We start from the raw sequence: 18,386 nt of genomic DNA on the forward strand, positions 1-18,386 counted from the left end.
CATATTTTATAAAACATATTTCAAATGCAGTGATTTATTTGATATCCTGCTACCTCCTGCTAACGACATACAGCGATGATATCTATTTTTGTTCTGCTGCTAAAACGTTTTTACGAGAACAGAAAAAACAGATTTAGTGACCAACATTACAACAACATAAATCTGGACCTAAAAAATAATTTTAACTACCAATCAGCGCAATAGAATGGCTCCTCACAAATGTAATGTAGAGTTTCCATACTTTATTCTTTAATACTCAAAAATAAGCTCCAAAAGGCGTCAAAATACAGACAAAACAATGCAAATTCAAAGAAACAGTAATAGTGGAACGTACCAAGACAATTACAATCAATGAGCCTTGGCAGACAAACACCAAAAATTACAAAGCAAATATAATATAATACAAACAAAGCGAATAACAAGGGTTTAAAAAACGTTAAATGAAATAAAAACAACATGTCAGGGATTCTCAACTGGGATTTGAGTGTTTATAAAATGTTAAATCACTTGAAAATAGAAATATATATATAATAAAAACATATACACATGACTACATTATTAACGTTTAAGACTGCAATCAGTGCATCAATCAGCTGTTATTCATGTTATTCAGTCTTTGTAAAAGAACAAAAACACTTTATAAACAACAAAACAACTAAAGTGGATCAAAAATGTTTAAAAAAGAATCAATGAAGTTTTAAAAAAGTGAAATACATACACTTTGAGCTTCATTGTGACATTTAACCCCGAAATCTGTTCAATCAAAGTTAAATCACAAATCAACAAAGAAAGAAAGAATTTCAGTTTGTTTTATTCTGTTTCAGTTGTTTTTTGTTCTCAAACTAAATAATAAAGAATCTCTGAGAAGTTTCAGTTTCGTTTTTCCCGTTAGGAGTGGAAACATAAGCAAAATGACTAAAACTTAAGCAAAATGACTTAAAATTTGAGTAAAATTACTAAAACTTAACACTAAAGCTCGATGCAGATGGACAGTGTTTCCCCAGGTTTAAAAACGTTCATTGAGTTTCAGTTTCGTTTTCCCCGTTAGGAGTGAGTTTCAGTTTCGTTTTCCAATTTTCCAAAGGATCTTTGAACGAATGAATCTCCAACACTGTCGGAGTTTTCTGAGAGTTGGAAACACGGAAACTTTTTATGACTTCCATCACAGTTCGTCACTGACTGCAACAAAACGCCAATTTTTCACATGGTACAGTTCATGTCTCAGTGCTTTTGCTGCACTTGTTTGTAGCATCAACTACCCTAGTTTTCATACTGGATGTCATATGCAAGGAGTCCATTAATTGCAAAACCGAGGTAGAAGGAAACCTTTTCTGTGCTGTTACCGGGCCGTATTTTCCCAATGAGAGCAGGGCGCACTGGTATTTTCAGTTTGCCGTAATTGGCAAACAACTGTCCTTGCTCAGTGATTCCATTGACCCGATGAAGGCGGCTGGTGATTTTCCTTTCCTTAAATATGTCTCCGTTCCACCACAGTTGGGCCAGGACGTCACGAGGCATTTTAGGAAGAAAGGTCTGATCCAATTTTGGTTTAGAAACAACCCTACAAAGTCCTTCTCCTTGTCCTAAGTAGAAGTGGGCGATAGTGCTCCGCTTTCGAAACAATTTCGAAAGACGTTTGTGGGATGACTTTCGAATTGCAGTCACATATGTCCCAATTTCTGTGTTTACCTCAGTTGGACTTGGCCAGAGTAGCAGCAGAGCCAGGTAGTATGGGTCTGGGAAGGGATACCCTAGTCCCACATCTTGCAGAGTTTTCAGAAGTAGATCCGATAGGTGGCTGTGACTCTTTCCATGTTTAGATTTTGGTTTCAGAAGGTAAAGAATTATGTTTGACAGAATGTAATTGATTGTTACCTTTGTCTTTTGTTTCTTGTTGCTGTATTGCTGCTTTTGCAAGAACGTGTAACATTCTGTGATCCTCTCGATCTCTTCGGCAGGTTTGTCCAAATGCTGGAGAATCCCTGAGAAAGTGTCGGCTTGTTTCACTTCAAGAATCAGCTTGTGTTCTTCAATTTCTCTTTCCAAATTGAGATGAGGGTTTTTATGTTGTTCTTTTGTTATTTCCTCCGGTCCAGTGCAAAAAAGATCCACAAACTTCCTGAAAAGGCCGCAGACAGTCCGATGATTCTTTGAATCCAGCTCTGAATTATTCCCTTTCAGATATGTGAAGTAACAGTTGAGAAATTCAAATATTTCTTTGACTTCAGTTTTCAAATTTACGAGAAATGGTTTGTGTTCTTTGATGATCTCCACGTATCTGTTGTTGATCTCATTGTCCTCCTTATACACACTGGAGATTTGGATTTTGTTTCCCAGAAAACTCTGCAAGTACCTCTTCTTCATCGGATCACTTTCCTCGAAGAAGGGCAGTCTGCACAAGATCTCAAAAACAAGGAAGGCGATTTCCAGCACACCCACGTAGCCAAAAACATTATATGACTTTCTGGGAAAGTCACCTGACTCGTCATCTGCAGCTTCCTCCTCGGGTTCATCCTCTTCATTTGCCAGCTCTTGCGCCCTTTTAAATGCTCTGATGGCGTTTTCTGCTGTTTTAATGTCTGTGTTTAAGTCTTCTGGATTGCATGCTGTCTCCTGCTTTTCTCTGTTGATGTTAGTTTTTAAATTGCTTTTGTGAATCTGCCCAATCGTGTCAGATGTGTACGGGTTTTCTTTGATGTTCTTGGCCTTTTCAGCCCACTTCACAGCCTCTGGGAAGTCCTGCTCATTGATGTACAAATATCTCGCCAGTGCCTGAGGAATAGATGCACTTGTTTCAAACCTGGATGATGCTTTCACAAAGATTTCTTGGACAGTTTGTCTCCCGTCTTGGTTGTGGATTTTGCTAATGAGAGCAGAAAATAGTTCTCTCTCATTTCCATCTTTCCTGCACTGCCTTTCAATCAGCATCCGCTGAATTGAGAGCATGAATCTGTCTTTGACCACTCTACCGCTGAAGAACAGGTCACAGTGAAGCATCTCCTTGGTGATATCACTCACTTTTATATAGCAGCTTTTCTCCAACTCTTCCAGACATGCAGAAGATATGGATCGATGAAGGATTCGGAGTCCTTTGTATCCTCCCCTTTCTTCAACTGTGTCTATGATGAGAAGGTTTGAATATGGCTCCATTCTGTACAGTACACTGTCCTCCCCCCAGTGGACCATTTTCATCCCCAAGAAATCTCGACATAGTGAGAGAGAGATTTCTGATTCTGCCACATAGCTGTTGAGTAAGGCTAGGAAGGCAAACAGCTGGGCCTTCTTTTCGCTGTAATCAAAGTTCTCCAGTTTGTTGCGGGCAAGATCATCAGTGTATTTTTTATCAAAATTCTCTTTCATGATCATGAAACTGTAAAAGTTTTCAGTTTTTCCATGAGTTACTTTGAGCTCTTTGAGTTTTTGGTCAAAGTTATTTTGTTCGTCTTGACTCAATGAAGCAGTGATGAATTGACTTGGATTGGATTGCCGTCTGTATTGGTCTTTTGGGCATTGGGAACGAACACAGTTAAGGATGATGACTTTGCAGTTTTGTGCGTCATCCATATTTATGTTACATTTATCCTCTACAGCTTGACGGATGCTGTTTATAAGATCGTGAGGATTCTCTCCTTCCTTCGAGTCGTCAACTAACAGCAAAACTGGACACAGTCTCTCACTTTCAAGCTTCATGAGTTCAACAACTTGGATGGCGACTTCTGCTTTTGGATGCGTATTGTCTTTCAGAACAGCACATCTGAACTCTTTACGGAGATCCCACATCACATGCATTGCTAAGGTGGTACCCCCACAGCCGGAGTCATGAAACAGATTGAACAGAACACACATGTTTGAATCCCTCAACCTAAGAGACCAAATCGTCTTCTTCACATCTTTATACTTGTCCCGCTTGACAAAAAGCTTCTCTTGGTCTTTGTCACAGAAGTAGAAGTTCCACCATTTGACTTTGCCTCCTCTGTAGAATTCCTCCTCAACTTTGATTTGGAAGGCGTCAAACTCTGGACTGTTTTCATTATAGGTGTTTTCACACTGATTCAGACACAAAATGTCCAGAGCCGTCAACAAGTCTTCATCCTTCTGCTTTAGAACAACAAAACTGGAGTCAGACGAGGGAAGCAACCTTCCAGATGACTGATTGAATGGTCCCAGTGCCATTACGGTGCCATTGACCTCGCTGAGGTTCAGCTCGTATATCGATCGCGGGTCGATGTCTGAGTCACACCTTTCTTGTATCAGATTCCTCCATTTCTCATATGTGCCCTGAGATTCACAAACAGTGACGACTCTTTCCTCTTCCATGTGTTTTATGAAGGACTTGTAGATGTCAAAGATTGGGTCTTTCTCAGTTTCCACAGGTGAAAGTAGGAGAAAAATGATGAGACTTCTTCCCTGGAGTAGAACTTCAGGGTTGCAAATGAATGAAACCAAATGCTCTACATCTCTGCAAGATTTCCTCAGCCAGTTCTTATAGTCTAACTCCTTGTTTGAGTCACTGTCAAGGTCGTGTCTACCGTTGCAGAAGACCCAACTGGTCTGTTTGTAGAGGTTAAGGCTCTTTATCACGGAGTCAGTCTGTCCTTGATATTGTGATGGGGAATGCAGATTGGCTACCCTTGCCTCTTTGTATGAATGACACAGTCCACCCGCAGAAACAGAGCTGGGGTCAAAGTCTAACACACAGAACAATTTCAGCCTATTCAAGAACTGCAGATACTGCACTTGTTCTGGACTGCTCTTGTTCACAACAACAACAAATCGGTCATAGTTGTCCAGTGTATTCCCACCACAGGTCAACAAGTTCTTTAGTTTGTCCCCCTGGTTAGCTTCTTTCTTCAAAACGTCTTTTGAAGGACACTGCTGCTCCAGTTGACCTGCATGCAAAGTAAAATTAATGCATTATTTAGTAAACAACAACAACAAAACAGATAAAAACAATATCTTAAGTCAAGGCTGGCATTACTCTATATCAGGGCTGTTCAATTCATTAGGAATTGGGGCCGGTGGACGAAAATGATCCAAAATGAGGGGCCGAAAAAATATGAGCTTCACATTAATGGATATTGTAAAACAATGCAGGGACATAGGAGTGCAGATATTCTCTTTATTTATCAATGTTTATAGTATAAAAGTCCTCAAAGTGCAACAAGCTTGTCAAAAGCAATCCTTGTTAAATGAACGTTACAAAATAATGCAGATTATCAGCGACACTACTTATATAACACAATGATTAAGTTAATCCACGTCACTATTTTAATACATTTTTACATTGGTTGTCTTACCCATCTTGTTTTCCAGCCCTCGAGCAAGTTCACGCTGATCGATGTTGCGTAGATTGTCGATTGTAGCTCGTAAAGCCTCGTTTCCATAGTGTTCACACATTAACTTCGCCGTGTCTATGGTGTCCTTGCCCTCCAGTTTGCCTTTAGGAATCGATTTATTTGTGGATTTATTGTTTTCGTAGAATTGAAATTTTTTGAGGTCATCTTTTAAAAGGTTGTCTAGAGTTTTCTGGATCTCCACTGCGATCTTGGGTTTGTCCGTCGTCTGCAGAAAGACACAAAACTCAAGACGTTTAAAGCTGAAGTTGGGAACTAATACTTTACTAATAAAGACTAATACGTTTTTGAGTATTTGCTAAAACTGCCACTATATCCTGACAGCACAATAAGATGGACGAACTGAAGACTCGCTCTCCTGCTCTCTCTGTGTGCTCCCAATGTCATCTGCTAGATCCACTGCCCCCGACCGACAACCAATCAAAGCCGAGGGGTTTCTTATGCGAAACTTCGCGCTTATCAAATATACAACAAGATTCTGTTACTGTATTGCATATGTCTGGCATAGAGTGTATCGAGAACATATTAGTTACTGCTTACAGCTAAATGCTGCACTAAAAGAGGGACTCTGATGTAAACTAGCAGATGCCATTAGGAGCACACAGAGACGACTCTTGGAGCAGATGATGGAGTTAGAGTTACATGACCTTTTTGAAGATTGTTAGTCTCCATGTGCTTTCAGTAAACAGCGATAGTTTCAGAAAATATGAAAGAACATTTTTCCTAGAAAATGACTAAATAAAACTTTCATAGCTGTCTAAGCCGGTGAATGTTCTCATGTGTCCAGGTCGTCGTTCTCCTCAAAGCAGTTTCAGTCCAAAACAACTGGACTTGGTTCTTTGTCAGGAAGACGTTTCACCTCTCATCCAAGAGGCTTCATCAGTTCATGTACACATCTGACCAGGACCAGGACCAGGACCAGGACCAGGACCAGGACCAGGCTGGGACTGGACTAGGACCAGGACCAGGACCAGGACCAGGACCAGGACCAGGACCGTCGTTAGAGTGACAGTCGTTGGTGGGAAGTAGGTTTCGGCTTTGTTAGTGCTGGTCTTGGTCTTGGTCTTGGTCCTGGTCCTGGTCCTGGTCCAGTCGTTGGTGGAAGTAGGTCTGGACTTGGTTAGTGCTCTATTGGGTCTTAAAGACCATTGTTGGAGTCACAGGAGGATGTTTGTGAACAGTTGTTCTTTGAGGTTAGATTGTTGAATCTCCTGAAGGGATGAAAGGGCAGCACTGTAAACTGGAGAGAAGTGGTTTCTTCCCACCAACGACTGTCACTCTAACGATGGCCGTTGGCACTTGGAGCACAAAGGGTTCCAGTGACATCATCGGCCTTGTGAGAGGTTAAATACCTGGATCTCACACCAGTTAGTTGGACCAGTCCCAGCCTGGTCCTGGTCCTGGTCCTGGTCCAGTCCCAGTCTGGTCCTGGTCCTGGTCCTGGTCCAGTCCCAGCCTGGTCCTGGTCCGGGTCCTGGCCCTGGTCCTGGTCCTGGTCCTGGTCAGATGCGTACATGAACTGATGAAGCCTCTTGGATCAGAGGTGAAACGTCTTCCTGACAAAGAACCAAGTCCAGTTGCTTTGGACTGAAGCTGCTTTGAGGAGAACGGTCTATGTTTAGTAAAAGTCCTGAGAGTTTGTGATGCCTTTATTGTTCTAAAAATATATTAATATAATATAATTTTGTATTTGTGACTTTACTTTTTCAAAAGGTTAGAACATGCTGATATAATATATCTCATATATTATGACGTATAGAACAAAACAGAAACGTTACCCCACTGGTTTCTTTTCTCCTGGTTCCCAAGTCCTTTGGCTTCGGCAGCTCATTTTCCTTCCTCCTTTTCTTTTCTGCAGCTTTCCTGAACGGCCGCTGAGCATTTTCAGAGTCTTTCTCCACCATTTTGTCTGTTTTTAATCCAATTTTCATTTGTGATTCTGGTGGTTTGGCTGCTGTTGCCTGAGCCGGACTCGGTTCAGGCTTAGTGGTGCTTGGAGCTTCTGGTTCATCCGCGCTGGGGTTAAGGATTGGTTCTAGTGTCGGTTCTGGTTTGTTGTTCAACTGACGGATTTCTGCCAGAATCTTTACAGCAGGACCGCTTTTCACTTCCAAATCCAGAAAATCCTGCTTTTTGAAGCAAACCAGACAATCTCCAGACACTTCTTCCTCCTGGAGACGCTCTGCGTAGTTGCTATAGACCCTAACATGCTGCAGTAACCACTGCTTCACTTGCTCCTTTGTCCAGGTTTCCACATACGCTGGGAACTGTGACTCATGTTGTGATCCCTGTTTGAGCCTTTCTAGATAGGACGTGATTTTTACAGCAGGGCCGTGTTTTATTCCCAGGTCCAATATGTCTGTCTTTTCAAAGACATCTAAACTATCTCCAGACACATCTTCTTCAAAGAATCTGTCTGCCCAAGTCTGATGAACTTTGACGTCCGTCATCAGCCACCGGTGGACGTCTTCCTTCGTCCATGTGTCTAATGGAGGTGGTGGCTTCACTGTTGAGCGTCTCATTTTGGATCAGCTGAAAATTAAACAGTTGATTAAAGGATAAGAGCAATACAAAAAGATAAGGAGACAGGCATGGTTCACAGTCCAACATGGAGATTGACATGCAATTTGGTTTCGCTGAAAGGGTTTAAACTGATTCTGTGTAATGTTATGTTTCTGTGCACAGTCTTTCTAGATGAACAGTGATTGGCTTCCCTCCATGGCAAACATAACTTTAAATGATGAATTCAGTGACATCCGATGAGCGAGGCCCAGACAGAGGGCTCGCCGGCGAGCACCTGGTGGCCGGGTTTGCCACGGAGCCAGTTAGAGCTGGTTAATGAGGCCCGGGAAAGGGAAGTTTGGGGTCCCCTGCTGGAGCTGCTGCCCCTGAGACCCGACCCCGGATAAGAGGCTGAAGATGAGATGAGATGAGATGATTACCTCTCCGGGAACCATCAGCCTAACTTCTGTGAAGTTCTGCCCTCTACAGTGAGGTTACTTTCGATTGTTTTCATGTTTCCTTTCGTGTTGTTTTTATCAATGCCGCTTCCAACGGGACACGCTGTCTTTGTTTACTCCGGAGAACAGCAGATTGCGCTAATGTCGTCCAGTATAGCAGCCAGACCAGCAGATATTCCATCTGAACTCTGGAGAAAAACACACCGGGGATGCAGAGGTGGGAAGCAACGTCGGGACAATAGAGGAGGTTTGAGACGGGACGGGTTTATGGAGAGGAGAAGATTTAAGCCTCTGCCCTCTGTTGTTATGGGAAATGTACGGTCTCTGTAGATGAACTGACGGCGCTAACGCGGAGCCACCCTGAGTACCATGAGTGCAGTCGGGTGTGTTTCACGGAGACATGGCTGCACAGGGACATTACGGACCAGAACATCTCCGTGGATGGCTTCCACACCATTCGGGCTGACCGGGATTGCACCAAGAGCGGTAAGCGGAAAGGAGGGGGGCGTGCTGGTCTAGTAAACAGCAGATGGCGTCATCCTGGTATCATATCACCGTTAAAGAACAGCTCTGTAGCCCGGCCTCTCCAGGAACCATCACCTTATCGTGGTGGAGAGGTTTGTGTGTCCCTGTGAACCTGAGGGCTGTGGTCTGGACCCTGGTGCTCCTGGTCTCCCATGGCAGAGTGGTCTCAGGCGAGGGGCCGGACTAAGAACGCCTCACAAAGACTCTACGGACAAACGAGGAAGAGGAAGAGAGACCCTGCCCGGAGGAAGCCCGGGGCTCGTGACGTGGCACCTCCCTCCTCCCCATCCTGTGGGCCCACCACCCGCAGGAAGAACCGCTGGAGTTGCTGCACGGGCGGCAGTGAAGGTGAGGGGCCTGGAGGGTCCAGACCCGGGCAGCAGAGGCTCTGGGGACGTGGAGGCTCTGGGGACCTCCCTCACAAGCTCCGGCTTGTGAGGAAGGTACCAGGTGGAGCTCCCAGTTAGATCTGGGGGGGCTCACCTCCACACACAGTCTGGATCTGGACCCGTGCTCCTGGATAGGGGCTGGACCCTGGTCTTCTCTGGAGGGGCCCAGGGTGTGAGGGGCCGGGCGGGTGTGGGGAGACTCTCAAACCCACATTTTTTGGTGTGTTTCTGCTCATTAACTAAACATCTGTGGGTTCTGGGTCGTTCCAGTTGAGCTCTGGGGAATCACGCACGGCATTTCAATCCAAACTATAAATGTTTTAATCAAGAAAATAACTTTGAAAAATGAGTTCAGTCAAGAACGACTCCAGATCTACGTGGTGGCGATTTGTTTTTAATGATACAGAATAATAAAGAATGGTCTTTATACGTATATATGATGATTGTTTTAGTGGTTCAAAGTAGCACATCATACATTTATACGCTGGTTTCATTGTGACTTTCATGTATGATGCAGAGAGTGGGCGCTTGTTTCTCAGCCGTGCAGCCACTGTGAGAGTGTGTGTAGCAGTCAGATAAGGAAACTACAAGCGGACGAGCACTGAGGCCTTCAAGGACACGTCTGTGGGTGTGTGATAGCTGCTTATACCTGTTTGGTTAGGGCGTAACATGGCTTAATATAGTGCACGGGTGTAGCCCCAGTCAGAACCTCACACTCACAGCTTCATTCCCTAATTTGCAGCAGACCTACATAGTGTGTGGGCGTATTTACAAGCATGGACGAGCATGGACGAGGTTCAAATTCCACAGTGTACAGTCACGTCCTGCTGCGTGTGGAAAGAATAAAAACACTCACCAACCGTTTGTTTAAGTCTTAGTTTCACCCACTGACGCACCGAGTCAATTCCTGCCCAAAGCTTTTTGTTGATACCAAATGTGACCACAGCGTTTATGTTCACAATGTGAGATTCAGGAAAACTTATTGTTCTTTTACAAACCAATAAAAATGCAGAGTTCTTACCTTCTGAGGTCCTTGTGTCCGACTGGTGTTCAGCTGCTGGGCTTCCCTCCTGAACATCCTGGGCCCGTATCCCTGGAGATTCTGTGATCCGAGATCCTCTCAGAGAGCTCCTAACTTTACCTAAACGGTCCCAGGAAGGAGTCTCAGCTTCGGAGTGAATCCAGATCATTCTCAGAGAACTCTGAGCAGGGAACGGACAGAAACTCCTCTCTCAGTGAGGAGGCGTGGTCGACCCCGTTGCTAGGGATGAGTCATCATTTCAAAAGCTGTGATTGGTCGATCCTGAAAGCTAGATAACAAACATACTTGTGGTGATAACGGGCAAAGGATGGACCCTCAAATCCATCATCTTAATTATAGAATCTACTCTTATGAAGACTGTGTGATTGAAAATAATATTTCACACAAAAGCAAAATATCAGTTAAATGAAAATTAAGCTATACTTTCAAATAATCCCACACAATGTGTGAACGCGTAGGCCCACGTGCACAGTATTCACATAGTGATAGTTGTGTTTTTGGCTTATATTAACGGCCATGCTGCTCATTGTTGCACAATACCTCAGTGTTGGGATGACTTTCATTTAAGGTGGCAGAGTGGTCTCGGGCGAGGGGCCGGACTAAGAACGGTTCACAAAGACTCTCCGGACGAACGAGGAAGAGGAAGAGAGACCCTGCCCGTCTGGAGCCAGGCCCGGACTGAGGGCTGGGTTTGCCACAGAGCTTGAAAAAGTGACGTGGCCCCTCCCCCCTCTCCATCCTGTGGGCCCACCACTCACAGGAGGAACCACTGGGGTCAGGGCGCTGCTGCACGGGGGGCAGTGAAGGTGAGGGGCCTGGAGGGTCCAGACCCGGGCAGCAGAGGCTCTGGGGACGTGGAGCGTCTCCTCTCTGTGGGGGAAGGAGCCGGAGCTTGTGAGGGAGGTGGAGCTCCCAGTTAGATCTGGGGGGGCTCACCTCCACACACAGTCTGGATCTGGACCCGTGCTCCTGGATAGGGGCTGGACCCTGGTCTTCTCTGGAGGGGCCCAGGGTGTGAGGGGCCGGGCGGGTGTGGGGAGACTCTCAGACCCCCGGCTGAGCGCCGCGGTGTTGGAGTTGACCCCGGTGGACCAGAGGGTGGCCTCCTTACGCCTGCGGGTGGTGGGGGGGGGGACTCTGACTGTTGTTGGTGCAGATGCAGCGAACAGCAGTTCAGAGTCTGGGGCCTTCTTGGAGACCCTGAATGGAGTCCTGCATGGGGCTCCAGTAGGGGACTCCAGAGTCCTGCTGGGAGACTTCAACAGCTGTGACTAAGGGTGCTCGGCCCACGTATCTGTCATGCCCCTCCCCCATAGCAGCCCACGTCAGGATGGCCGAGCGGTCTAAGGCGCTGCGTTCAGGTCGCAGTCTCCCCTGGAGGCGTGGGTTCGAATCCCACTTCTGACATGATTTTTTCAAAATAAACGTGATCATTTTAAAACGTAGAAAAAAGACAAATGTGTCTGAGGAAATATGCGACAGCACAATACTGTAAGGAGTCAGTTACTCTTCTGCTGGAGCTGGTGTTTCTTCTGAAGACATCATCTGCTGTTACACCTGAACGCAGCACCAGGTTACAGTCACAACGATATAAGTTAATTGAGTCATGTTATATGTTTAAAAAGTTAAAAAAAGTCATGTTTTATGTTAAAAAAGTTAAAAAAGTCATGTTATGTTAAAAAAAAACATGTTAAATGTTAAAAAAGTAGAAAAACATGTTATTTATGTTGAAAAGTTATAATTTTTTTGCCATATTTAAATGATTTATTTCCATCTGAATGACTTAATGACGTTATCACAACTTTCTCCTTTTAATCACTTTTTTATTTATCGACAGAAAATGAAACAAAACTTTAAACTGGAACAAACAAGGTCGTTTTAATCGCCATGGAAACGCAAACGTTAATAATAAAACGTAGTCTCTCCACAAACTACAGCAGTGCATTCAGAGCTCAGGTTGTTTCTTTCTCACACATCATTATTAATATTATTATTATAATAATTATTATTATTATTATAATTATCATTATTAATATTATTATTATAATAATTATTAATATTATTTCAGTATGAACACGTGTGAAAACTCATACGTAACAAATTAAAACAGTTGTTGAACATTAAAATCAGAGTTCTGCTTTAACCCTGAGTCATCATGATGCGTTCACTGGCCCTGCGAATAATCGTACAAACAAGTTCACAGTGAGTCGGACTCACGGACGTCGTCTGTCGGGATGAAACCCGACTTTAATCCTTTAAACCAATCACAGACGAGTATTTACGCTACATAAAAAAGTGGTTATTTCTTTGCATTCATGATTATTTCAACCGCCGTAAAACGTTCCAGTGCGACGTGTTTCGGACGCTCGGACCACACACTGTAGAAAATAATGGACGTAGCCACCGTGACCGTGACGTCACCCGCGTGTTTTTTGACCGTTTTGATGCCTTCAGCCGCCGCCATCTTGGTTTTCTGGAGCCCGGAGTGATATTTGATCTAACGCGTGTGACGTTTCAATGGTGCTGCGCTAAGCTAGGTGCTAAAGAGAGAGAACGCGGTCTTTTTTGGGCAAGTAGACGTTTTTTCATGTGTGAAGTATTAACCGGAGAGACGCTAACAGCCGGACGTGGCTAACAGTGATTGGCTCGGGGCAGCACGGTGAAGGCATTCAAAGGTCTTTTTTAACCACTAATGCTGCTGAAAATAACAGCAAACCTCTGCAGCAGCATGAGAAGAGTCCCTACACACACAACAAAGCATCATCAGCGTAGTTAGTGAAGCCAGAGTTTATTAAAGAGTGTTTTAAAGACTTACCTACTGGCCCCTGTACCAGCTCCTCTCATAGTAAAGTCCATTACAGTGGAAGGAGCCCATTGGTGCTTTGTTGTGTGTGTAGGGACTCTTCTCATGCTGCTGCAGAGGTTTGCTGTTATTTTCAGCAGCATTAGTGGTTAAAAAAGACCTTTGAATGCCTTCACCGTGCTGCCCCGAGCTAACCACTGTTAGCCACGTCCAGCTGTTAGCATCTCTCCGTTAAAAACTTTCTTCATGGATTATTTGATGAATGCAGCTTTAAGTGGAGTCTCCTCCTGCTGGACATTAGAGAGAATGCAGCTTTAAGTGGAGTCTCCTCCTGCTGGACATTAGAGAGAATGCAGCTTTAAGTGGAGTCTCCTCCTGCTGGACATTAGAGAGAATGCAGCTTTAAGTGGAGTCTCCTCCTGCTGGACATTAGAGAGAATGCAGCTTTAAGTGGAGTCTCCCCCTGCTGGACATTAGAGAGAATGCAGCTTTAAGTGGAGTCTCCTCCTGCTGGACATTAGAGAGAATGCAGCTTTAAGTGGACATTAGAGAGAACGCAGCTTTAAGTGGACATTAGAGAGAATGCAGCTTTAAGTGGACATTAGAGAGAATGCAGCTTTAAGTGGACGTTAGAGAGAACGCAGCTTTAAGTGGACATTAGAGAGAACGCAGCTTTAAGTGGACGTTAGAGAGAACGCAGCTTTAAGTGGAGTCCATTACTTTGTACGGTCTATGATCGGGGTCCAGACACTTCCTGACAGTGTCGTCTTCAAACATCAATGCGAGCTGTTTCCATGGTTACTTTATTATTTATACTCGGAGGCGGTCTTCATCCCGGTGTCCCGTCCGTCTGCGGCGAGCGGCTTAGCTGAGGATTTTGTGGTACGGGTGGAGAGGGAGGGAGGAGGTGAACGCCCTGATGTCGGTGATGACGGCGGCGTCTTGGAGCGACGGCGAGGAGGCCGGCAGGAAGGTCAGCTCGCTCACTTCACCGTAGGCCGAGGAAGGGGGGTTGTCCGGGCTGTCCGGGCTGCAGGCGGCGCCCGGTTCTGGAGGGTCGTTCTCCTCCGCCCCGAAGCCGACCACCTGACGGAGACGCAGGAAATAAACGTGTTAAGGATTGTTTATTTTTGTTAGCAAGTGTTCGTCCGTATTTCAGGTGAACGCACTCACATGTACGCTGAGCTTCCTGCTGCTGCTGTTTCTGTGCTCCAGGAACCACGAGACCAGATCCCCCTGAGAGAACAGCTTCAGGGCCTCGATCTGCACCAGAGACCGCAACAAGGGGGGTTACAACCACAGGACCAGAGACCGCAACAAGAGGGTTACAACCACAGGACCAGAGAACGCAACAAGAGGGGTTACAACCACAGGACCAGAGACCGCAACAAGAGGGGTTACAACCACAGGACCAGAGACCGCAACAAGAGGGGTTACAACCACAGGACCAGAGACCGCAACAAGAGGGGTTACAACCACAGGACCAGAGACCGCAACAAGAGGGGTTACAACCACAGGACCAGAGACCGCAACAAAAGGGGTTACAACCACAGGACCAGAGACCGCAACAAGAGGGGTTACAACTACAGGACCAGAGACCGCAACAAGAGGGTTACAACTACAGGACCAGAGACCGCAACAAAAGGGGTTACAACCACAGGACCAGAGACTGCAACAAGAGGGGTTACAACCACAGGACCAGAGACCGTAACAACAGGGGTTACAACCACAGGACCAGAGACTGCAACAAGAGGGGTTACAACCACAGGACCAGAGACCGCAACAAGAGGGGTTACAACCACAGGACCAGGGATCGCAACAAGAGGGGTTACAACCACAGGACCAGGGACCGCAACAAGAGGGGTTACAACCACAGGACCAGAGACCGCAACAAGAGGGTTACAACCACAGGACCAGGGACCGCAACAAGAGGGGTTACAACCACAGGACCAGAGACCGCAACAAGAGGGGTTACAACCACAGGACCAGAGACCGCAACAAGAGGGGTTACAACCACAGGACCAGAGACCGCAACAAGAGGGGTTACAACTACAGGACCAGAGACCGCAACAAGAGGGGTTACAACCACAGGACCAGGGACCGCAACAAGAGGGGTTACAACCACAGGACCAGAGACCGCAACAAGAGGGGTTACAACCACAGGACCAGAGACCGCAACAACAGGGTTACAACCACAGGACCAGAGACCGCAACAAGAGGGGTTACAACCACAGGACCAGGGACCGCAACAAGAGGGGTTACAACCACAGGACCAGAGACCGCAACAAGAGGGTTACAACCACAGGACCAGGGACCGCAACAAGAGGGGTTACAACCACAGGACCAGAGACCGCAACAAGAGGGGTTACAACCACAGGACCAGAGACCGCAACAAGAGGGGTTACAACCACAGGACCAGAGACCGCAACAAGAGGGGTTACAACTACAGGACCAGAGACCGCAACAAGAGGGGTTACAACCACAGGACCAGGGACCGCAACAAGAGGGGTTACAACCACAGGACCAGAGACCGCAACAAGAGGGGTTACAACCACAGGACCAGAGACCGCAACAACAGGGTTACAACCACAGGACCAGAGACCGCAACAAAAGGGTTACAACCACAGGACCAGAGACCGCAACAAAAGGGTTACAACCACAGGACCAGAGACCGCAACAAGAGGGGTTACAACCACAGGACCAGAGACCGCAACAAGAGGGTTACAACCACAGGATCAGAGACCGCAACAAGAGGGTTACAACCACAGGACCAGAGACCGCAACAAGAGGAGTTACAACCACAGGACCAGAGACCGCAACAAGAGGGGTTACAACCACAGGACCAGAGACCGCAACAAGAGGGTTACAACCACAGGACCAGAGACCGCAACAAAAGGGGTAACAACCACAGGACCAGAGACCGCAACAAGAGGGGTTACAACCACAGGACCAGAGACCGCAACAAGAGGGTTACAACCACAGGACCAGAGACCGCAACAAGAGGGTTACAACCACAGGACCAGAGACCGCAACAAGAGGGGTTACAACCACAGGACCAGAGACCGCAACAAGAGGGGTTACAACCACAGGACCAGAGACTGTAACAAGAGGGTTACAACCACAGGACCAGAGACCGCAACAAGAGGGTTACAACCACAGGACCAGAGACCGCAACAAGAGGGGTTACAACCACAGGACCAGAGACCGCAACAAGAGGGGTTACAACCACAGGACCAGAGACTGCAACAAGAGGGTTACAACCACAGGACCAGAGACCGCAACAAGAAGGTTACAACCACAGGACCAGGGACCGCAACAAGAGGGGTTAGAACCACAGGACCAGAGACTGCAACAAGAGGGTTACAACCACAGGACCAGAGACCGCAACAAGAGGGTTACAACCACAGGACCAGAGACCGCAACAACAGGGTTACAACCACAGGACCAGAGACCGCAACAACGAGGTTACAACCACAGGACCAGAGACCGCAACAAGAGGGTTACAACCACAGGACCAGAGACCGCAACAAGAGGGTTACAACCACAGGACCAGAGACCGCAACAAGAGGGGTTACAACCACAGGATCAGAGACCGCAACAAGAGGGTTAGAACCACAGGACCAGAGACCGCAACAAGAGGGTTACAACCACAGGACCAGGGACCGCAACAAGAGGGGTTACAACCACAGGACCAGAGACCGCAACAAGAGCGGTTACAACCACAGGACCAGAGACCGCAACAAGAGGGGTTACAACCACAGGACCAGAGACCGCAACAAGAGGGGTTACAACCACAGGACCAGGGACCGCAACAAGAGGGGTTACAACCACAGGACCAGGGACCGCAACAAGAGGGTTACAACCACAGGACCAGAGACCGCAACAAGAGCGGCTACAACTACAGGACCAGAGACCGCAACAAGAGGGGTTACAACCACAGGACCAGAGACCGCAACAAGAGGGTTACAACCACAGGACCAGAGACCGCAACAAGAGGGTTACAACCACAGGACCAGAGACCGCAACAAGAGGGTTACAACCACAGGACCAGAGACCGCAACAAAAGGGTTACAACCACAGGACCAGAGACTGCAACAAGAGGGGTTACAACCACAGGACCAGGGACCACAACAAGAGGGTTACAACCACAGGACCAGGGACCGCAACAAGAGGGGTTACAACTACAGGACCAGGGACCGCAACAACGGGGTTACAACCACAGGACCAGGGACCGCAACAAGAGGGGTTACAACCACAGGACCAGAGACCGCAACAAGAGGGGTTACAACCACAGGACCAGAGACCGCAACAAGAGGGGTTACAACCACAGGACCAGAGACCGCAACAACAGGGTTACAACCACAGGACCAGGGACCGCAACAAGAGGGTTACAACCACAGGACCAGAGACCGCAACAACAGGGTTACAACCACAGGACCAGAGACCGCAACAAGAGGGGTTACAACCACAGGACCAGAGACCGCAACAAGAGGGGTTACAACCACAGGATCAGAGACCGCAACAAGAGGGTTAGAACCACAGGACCAGAGACCGCAACAAGAGGGTTACAACCACAGGACCAGGGACTGCAACAAGAAGGGTTACAACCACAGGACCAGAGACCGCAACAACGGGGTTACAACCACAGGACCAGAGACCGCAACAAGAGCGGTTACAACCACAGGACCAGAGACCGCAACAAGAGGGGTTACAACCACAGGACCAGAGACCGCAACAAGAGGGGTTACAACCACAGGACCAGGGACCGCAACAAGAGGGGTTACAACCACAGGACCAGGGACCGCAACAAGAGGGTTACAACCACAGGACCAGAGACCGCAACAAGAGCGGCTACAACTACAGGACCAGAGACCGCAACAAGAGGGGTTACAACCACAGGACCAGAGACCGCAACAAGAGGGTTACAACCACAGGACCAGAGACCGCAACAAGAGGGTTACAACCACAGGACCAGAGACCGCAACAAGAGGGGTTACAACCACAGGACCAGAGACCGCAACAAGAGGGTTACAACCACAGGACCAGAGACCGCAACAAGAGGGTTACAACCACAGGACCAGAGACCGCAACAAGAGGGGTTACAACCACAGGACCAGAGACCGCAACAAGAGGGTTACAACCACAGGACCAGAGACCGCAACAAGAGGGTTACAACCACAGGACCAGAGACCGCAACAAAAGGGTTACAACCACAGGACCAGAGACTGCAACAAGAGGGGTTACAACCACAGGACCAGGGACCACAACAAGAGGGTTACAACCACAGGACCAGGGACCGCAACAAGAGGGGTT

The 18,386-nt window shown here is 47.1% G+C and overlaps 2 protein-coding genes across 2 annotated transcripts in view; both read right to left on the minus strand.

Annotated features, from left to right (window-relative positions):
• Positions 1-230: 230 nt before the first annotated feature.
• On the minus strand, positions 231-10,408 carry LOC310966632 (sterile alpha motif domain-containing protein 9-like). Its single transcript, XM_083940431.1, has 4 exons — positions 10,250-10,408; positions 7,133-7,886; positions 5,298-5,562; positions 231-4,889 (listed from the first exon to the last, which is right to left on the minus strand). The coding sequence occupies exons 2-4, from the start codon at positions 7,874-7,876 to the stop codon at positions 1,261-1,263; spliced, it is 4,638 nt and encodes a 1,545-aa protein (XP_083796557.1). The 5' UTR covers positions 7,877-7,886; positions 10,250-10,408; the 3' UTR covers positions 231-1,260.
• A 1,725-nt stretch (positions 10,409-12,133) lies between these two features.
• Positions 12,134-18,386, minus strand: part of nrd1b (nardilysin b (N-arginine dibasic convertase)) — a 22,543-nt gene continuing 16,290 nt past the window's right edge. Inside the window, exons 29-30 of the mRNA XM_083940432.1 lie at positions 14,247-14,336; positions 12,134-14,159 (exon numbers count right to left, since the gene is read on the minus strand). Coding sequence (XP_083796558.1) covers positions 13,938-14,159; positions 14,247-14,336 — 312 coding nt within the window. The 3' untranslated portion in view covers positions 12,134-13,937. The remainder of the gene's footprint in view (positions 14,160-14,246; positions 14,337-18,386) is intronic.

The sequence above is a fragment of the Echiichthys vipera genome (assembly GCF_963691815.1).
Source record: "Echiichthys vipera genome assembly, chromosome: 3".
NCBI lineage: Eukaryota > Metazoa > Chordata > Actinopteri > Perciformes > Trachinidae > Echiichthys > Echiichthys vipera.

Coding starts and splice junctions, on each gene's coding strand:
- LOC310966632 (XM_083940431.1), bottom strand. CDS start 7,876: ATGAGACGCTCAACAGTGAAGCCACCACCTCCATTAGACACATGGACG. Junction 5,563..7,132: donor GGAGAAAAGAAACCAGTGGG/GTAACGTTTCTG, acceptor GTCTTTCTGCAG/ACGACGGACAAACCCAAGAT. Junction 4,890..5,297: donor AGGGCTGGAAAACAAGATGG/GTAAGACAACCA, acceptor CTTTGCATGCAG/GTCAACTGGAGCAGCAGTGT.